The 6,893-nt window shown below is 36.8% G+C and overlaps 1 protein-coding gene across 2 annotated transcripts; it reads right to left on the bottom strand.

Moving 5' to 3' along the window:
* Positions 1-1,485: 1,485 nt before the first annotated feature.
* On the bottom strand, positions 1,486-4,887 carry LOC122031027 (serine/threonine-protein kinase STY13-like). Of its 2 annotated transcripts, none has more exons than XM_042590077.1 (3): positions 4,762-4,887; positions 3,513-4,632; positions 1,486-1,996 (listed from the first exon to the last, which is right to left on the bottom strand). In XM_042590077.1, the coding sequence occupies exons 2-3, from the start codon at positions 4,421-4,423 to the stop codon at positions 1,657-1,659; spliced, it is 1,251 nt and encodes a 416-aa protein (XP_042446011.1). In that variant the 5' UTR covers positions 4,424-4,632; positions 4,762-4,887; the 3' UTR covers positions 1,486-1,656. The 2 variants fall into 2 exon arrangements, with proteins under 2 accessions (XP_042446011.1, XP_042446012.1); XM_042590078.1 differs by having other exon boundaries at positions 4,723-4,849.
* Between the last annotated feature and the right edge of the window lie 2,006 nt (positions 4,888-6,893).

Here is a 6,893-nt window from a genome sequence, read left to right as displayed (position 1 = left end):
AAGGATGGGTTCTTAGACACCAACAAGTTCAAGATTGTTTATGTTGCCCTAGTGAAAGTTTTGGTGGCCAAAGTTGTTGGTACTTTGTAACACTCATAGTTTGTACAATCGTGATATGTAGAATCGATTTGGGGTTAAGATCAGATCAATATAATCTGTAGGATTAGATCGGTTAGATTCAGATCAGATTGGATGGGTAGGAAGATCCAATTTAAAGTTGGTCAAATTTAAAGGTCAACTAATGTATCGAAAACTATTGATTTCATTGATTTAAACATGAATATTGAAAACAATCTTTTAAAGACTCATCAATTCAACATAATACAAGAAAATAGACATCTAAAACTTGTAATTTTAGGGAAAGGAACAAAAAAAATCTTGATAATCAAAATTATCAAACATCAACTAAACAAATGTTTTAAATAGTCTTAAAACCTTAAAACAGTAAAAGATGAAACCCTAACTTTGCAAAAGATGAAATAATCTTAAATAAAAAGTACAAGCCTTTGAAAAGGTTTTAAATGCCGTTTTTGGAGTCAAAACTGGGTTGTTATAGATTTTATCAGATAACAAATGTAAATGTCTAAACAAACTTCAATTTAACATATTATGAGCTCTATGATTCAACTCAAGTCAAAAGTCATGATCTCTCAATGTGTGGAATGTTTGGAACATACAGATCCTATCAATCCTATTCCCACTCTACTAAAAAATTGATTCCAAATGCTTCTAGATCGTATTGGCACTTTCGGATTGTAGGAGCGTATAATTGTGATATGATCCAAATCATAGGATCAAACAATCTTACAATCGAGATCGTATGATCATACGATCCAAATTGCAAGGTCATACGATCCTACGATTCATATCGTGATTTTACACATCATGATCACACCGTTTAAAATCCTTTAATATTGTCTGGAAGGAATTTAATGGCGATCAAAAACCTTGCACACCAATATGACCCCAATCGTAGGATCATACAATTGTACAATCCAGGTCATACAATCGTACGATCCAAATCACAGGGTCACACGATCCTATGATCCATATCGTGATTTTACAAATCTTGATCACACTGTTTAAAATTTTTTAATATTGTCATGAAGGAATTTAGTGGAGATCAAAAACCTTGCACACCAATAGATATCATGAATAAAGACAAAACTTTGGAGGAAAGTAGAGCTGATCTGGTAAGTGAATTACAAAATGCTGATCTGGTAAGTGAATTACAAAATGCTTTAGTATCAATGGATTACCCTTTTTATGTTCAACAATTGTTTGCTAATTGTGCTGCTCTTCTTTCTTATTCTATTTAAAACAAAATAAATGTTGGAAATTTTATGTGTATTCATGCTCAATTATCACATCGATCTTGAGGTTTGTTTTAGTATCGACAATTACTGTTGGAATTAGCATGATCACTTTGTTTAAGTGTGATAAAAGAATATGTGACACAAGCGTAAACACATTAAAACTAATCAATTGAATTTGTAAAAGGATATGTGAATGATTATGTGATACTTTTAACATGACAAAAGTGCAAATAGCAAACCAGATTTTTATCTGAAAATACCAAAACATCTCTTGCTTCAACCAGAAGTCCACAGTGACAACATAAGTACATAGGCACTTTTCATCATCCTGTTTCAAAACTCAGTCCATCGTCATCGGCTCCGACGTGCAACACCTGAAGCGCGCCTTCCGGACAGTGCTCACTATCTCTGTCTCCACGACCTCTAGCATCTCCACTACCTCGGTGAAGGAAGGGCGCACGTCGGGGTTTGCATCCCAGCAGCGTGTCATTATTGCCCCGAGAGTGGGAAGGCAATCGTGTGGTACGACTGGACGAACACCCTTGTTCACAACAGCGAAAGCAGCTTGTACTGCCGTCATGTTATGGAAAGGGAGCATACCGGTTATGAGCTCCCATAATACAATGCCAAAGCTATAAACATCGACTTTATGATCGTATGGTCTGTGCTGGATCATTTCTCTGCAAGCCAAAAGGAAGATATTAGAAGCTACAACAGCAGACAAGAATCCAAAAAGGTCAGACAGAATAGCGCCATTTCATAGTTCATGGATCAGTATCACCTCCCGATATAGTTCATAGTTCAAAGAAATGGAATTCCATTTCTCATCTTTTTAGTACATAATTCTTTCAAACCAAAGATTGCAACAAAAACAAAACACAAACTCTTTTTCAAAGGAATACATATCCATTCCATTTTGTGAAAATAGTTATTATATTTCTTGCCAAATCTACTCTACGAACTAAATGCACTATCATGTAAGAAAAACTACATCATGTTTTTATATTTCAGTTCTTTGTATGTGGTGCAATAGCAAGTACAATGATAACAGAGATCAAAGTTCTTACTATGGTCTTTTCTAATAGAAATGCTTCTCCAAGTAGATTCAGACAAGATTGACATGAGAAGATTGTGTGTTCTTGGATTTGAATTTTTCAATTGCCATATGATGGACAAAGGTAATGAAACATTATTTCTTCAAAGATAGACAAGAAACAACACTTTTACTTCAACCAATTGTGTGTAGCAAAACTTGATAGATCAACCACAAATTAGAGATTAACATCATTCCACCTGAGGCTGTCTAGGGTTTGCAGAATAACTAATAAATAAAAACTATTGCAATTGCAATCATTGGCTAACATTTATTGAAAATATACATAGTGCAAAGTTTTCCCATAAGAAGCATCTTGATCATAAGAACTTGCTCTTGCAAACATATTACCCATATGGTATATACAAAAATGGCATGTTGAGCGTTTTATTAATAACAACAGCTAGGTATCCAGTCTATCAGTCGAGAAATAAAGTTAAAACCAGCATGATCAGAAGTTACGAAATCATTCTAGTCGATTTCAGGCAACTAGACAATAAGAAATATTTAACCAACTTCAGAGGTGAAACGAGTTGATGCAATACTAGAGTTTGGCAGGATATCTTGTAAAATGTCTGAGGAAAGAGAACAATTACTAGATTTAATATGATGAATTTTACTTTAGCTCAAACCACAAACAAAAAATAAAAACTAAAATCACAATCAAATAAAAAAAATGTAAACCTTACCACACAGTTGATAGGTCAGATATTGTTTTGCTAAATAAATTTACTACTTCATGAAAACCCACTGATCTCCCATAAGCTGTAACACTTCTTGCTCTACGCCATGAACAACCCAAATTAAGAACATGAATATGGAAAAGTGTGCTTGTAGTGGGTGATAATTTAGCTCAATTAATTAATCGATATGATTCACATTTTTTGTCTTGTAAAAAAATCATTAATGGCAAGACCTACAAAGTAACTTCAAATCTCCTAAATGTTGGCCGCAAGAAAGTTAAACAAGTTTCAAGAAAGAGAAACCAATTTACAAGATAATAACAATTTTATTTTCTATCTAAAAACTATATCATGTAGCAATAAAAATTCCATAAAGAATTGAAAAATAAGATTCCAAGATAGGTAAAGTTATTGGCTTACGGAGCCATCCAACGGTACGTTCCAGTCTCCGGCGTCATCCCTTCAGTTTTCACCTCGATACGAGCCACTCCAAAATCAGCAATCTTTATAGATTTGTCTGTGAATATGAGAAGGTTATCTGACTTGAGATCCCTGTGTATAAATCCAAGCCCGTGCACATATGCCATACCCCTTGCAACGTCAAGAGCCTGTCTTACTGCCAACCTAAGAGGCACTGATCGATTCTGCCTCTTCATCAAGAACTGCCTAACAGAACCACCTTTCGCATACTCAGTAACGATGCACCAAACAACTGGCTTTCTACATGCTCCAATTAGCCTCACTATATTTGGGTGCTTCAGAATAGCCAACATCATGACTTCTTGCACAAACTGCTGTTCCATCAACTGTGCTCTCTCTGGGTCGTTCTCCGGCTTCTCAAGCAGCTTAATTGCGACATCTTCTCCGTTGTAGGTTCCCTTGTAAAGCTTCCCGAAGGCACCCTGGGCAAATGGCATGCCCATGTTAAGCTTATTGAGATCAAGAGTCCATTCCTCGTAACCCTGTAGAGTCTCGGTATGGTGTCGCGGATCCATCAACGCCTGCACCAATGCATCATCACTCAGCCCGGGATTCACCCTGCCAGAGCGCAGGACACTGCGGTCGACCGAGTAGTTCGGAGTGGCGATCTGGCGGAACCCAGGGTGGTTGAGCATGCCCGTGCGGGAGTCACTGGAGCCGACACTACTGGCATCTCTCGACATGGCCACGGACCCGCCATTAACGCTGGTCTGCAAGCTGTTCATGCTGTCAACAGACATATCGGAGCCTTCCCCGAGCTTCCGGTAGTACGCCGTGTCGTAGAAGCTACTGCCGATGTCGATCCCACCGCCGCCCCCCATGATTCCAGGAAATCTGGAACCTTCCAACATCTCTGCTCCACAAACACCTCTCAGGCGCAGAAAGCCCTAAACCCTAGGCAAGTCGAAGAAAAACAAACACCCAAGAACCCTAGAATCCAACTCAATCCTGACCAATTTCTATCAAAACCCTCAGCTTTCTGGAGAAGCCACACGCAAAACGATGAAGAAGGGAGACTGCCGAAGTTCTCGGGAATCCACGAACCCAAATCCTAAACAAACTTCACAAGAACCCAAAAAAAATAAAGGGGAAACAAGATCAGAATTGAGCTCGAATGCTAAAGCGAAAGAATTCGAGGGAAAAGGAATACCGATCTGAGAAAAGGAGTGGAGATTTCGACGAGACCTACCTCGATTCGAAGGGCCTTCCGCCATTTTTATCGGCTTCGGAGAAGTCGAATGCGGCGACGACGACAACGACGAGCGGTAAGCGGAGGCGTCGACTAGTCCCCTCGTTTGTTTTGGGTCCTTCTACAAATATATAATTACAAATACGCCCCTGATCGAGGACCGTATGAAGAAAATTTTACTGGATTTGGGGGGCTTGCTGAAACTTCAACCGCCCGATGTCGCTTCTCCAGCACGGTCGGTGCCTCGAACGTCTTCTGGTCAAAAAACAAACCCTTATTTTTCTCCTCTTTGGCGACGTTGATTATTCTCAGCGAGATCGCCGTGGATTGGATTGCGATTCCATTCAATTCGATTCGATCTTGATCACATTACAAGAAGATTTCTAGAATCTTAGAAAGTCAACGGGACTTTGACTTCCAGAAGAGAAGGGAAAAAAAAAAGTCGAATTTTCAAATTTTTCTAAGATGTTTCCTTTCCTTTCCTTAAATACTTTTTTTTTTGTTTTGAATCTGCTAGATTAGGGTGTTAAAAATGAATTGGACTCGTCAATCTCATCTAAATCGATACAAAAAAAAATATTAGATTTAGGTTTTGAGTTTTCAGTTTAGATTGAATTTGAATTAAGAATTTTGAATTGCATTAGAATCAGGTTGAGTTCGGATTGATCCGAATTAATCTAAATTTAAGATTTAAGTTTTTTTAAAGTTAAATTAAATTTTATTTTAAAAAATTAAAATATTTTATGTATATATAATAGCAGAAGGTTAGTAAGATAATGATAAAGAACTAAAATAAAAATAAAAATTATCAAAGAAAATTGTAAAAGAAAAAAAAATCTTTTTAATCGAGTCGGTCGAGTTATATGGGTTGGTCGAATTGTCTGAGTTCAAATTTAGGTTAGAATTTTTAAATTGTATTCGGGTTTGGATTCGGATTCGGATTCAGGTTAGGGTCAAATTCAAATTAAATTTTTTTTTATATAATATCATTACTTTAATCCAACCGAAATCCATCCGACCTATCCGAATTGACACCTCAAGTTAGATTAGCCTATTTTAGAAGATCAATTATGGTTCAGTCAAGTCAACTCAAATGAATTAGTTGAGTTGACCCGATTGATTAAGTGACATGGATTGACTTAATCAGATGGATTCATCAGTTCATCTAGACTTGGACGGAGTGAATCGGATAGACCTCTAGGTGAGTCTAATCACTCGAATCAAATGAGTCACTTTTGTCATGAATTATATATATATAGGCGTCCGGGGGTTGAATTAAGACGACTGCATTTAATGTAGATGTTTGAATTCAATCCAGGCACCCTAGATTCCATCCAAGCACCCTGAATTCAATTAGAATATTTTTTTATTTTTTGAAATATATTATATGTATTTAGGATTCAAAATTTTAGGATTTAGGAGTTAGTTATAATTCAGTAAGATTTTCTCTCTAGGCTAAGGTTTTCCTTTTGGATTATAGTTTCCAAAATTAAAAAGTTTAAATACTCATGTGTATATTATATGTATTTAAAGTTCAAGATTTTAAAATTTAAAAATTGAGTTATAATAGATTTGAGTTAATAAAATTTTTCTTTCTATAATTCAAGCTTTTCTCTTTGTTATATATATATATATATATATATATATATATATATATATATATATATATATATATATATATATATATATATATCCTTACTTTTTTAAGTAGATGACATGTTTATTATCCATTGTCCGATTCTCGAGGAATCGGGGCACCCAGACTCATATTTAGTCGCCCGTGAATATGCAGGGTAAGGGTGCGTCGATTATATATATATATATATATATATATATATATAATTTTGATATTGTGTGCGTCTTCTTATACGCTCCTGTGCGCATCTTCTTATTTTTTTTATTTATTTTTTTAAATCTAACATTTTCTCATCGATAAAACCTCTCAGTGTTCCTCTGCCTTCCTCGCTCAGTCGCTTGCCTCGGCGTTCCTCGCCCGCGACGCCGTGCTCCTCGCCCACGACGAACCGATTACTGAATGACAGTGCTGCCGGCGCAGGCAAGGTGCCGGTGGTCCTCGACTGGGCCATCGGCGGCGAGACGTGCGAGGCCGCAAGTCGCGACCTCGGCTCCTA

This window comes from Zingiber officinale, chromosome 11A (assembly GCF_018446385.1).
Source record: "Zingiber officinale cultivar Zhangliang chromosome 11A, Zo_v1.1, whole genome shotgun sequence".
In the NCBI taxonomy this organism is placed as follows: Eukaryota; Viridiplantae; Streptophyta; class Magnoliopsida; order Zingiberales; family Zingiberaceae; genus Zingiber; species Zingiber officinale.
This window is presented reverse-complemented; position numbering and strand designations above follow the sequence as displayed.

Coding starts and splice junctions, on each gene's coding strand:
- LOC122031027 (XM_042590077.1), bottom strand. CDS start 4,423: ATGTTGGAAGGTTCCAGATTTCCTGGAATCATGGGGGGCGGCGGTGGG. Junction 1,997..3,512: donor ACGTACCGTTGGATGGCTCC/GTAAGCCAATAA, acceptor TTTGGCTTGCAG/AGAAATGATCCAGCACAGAC.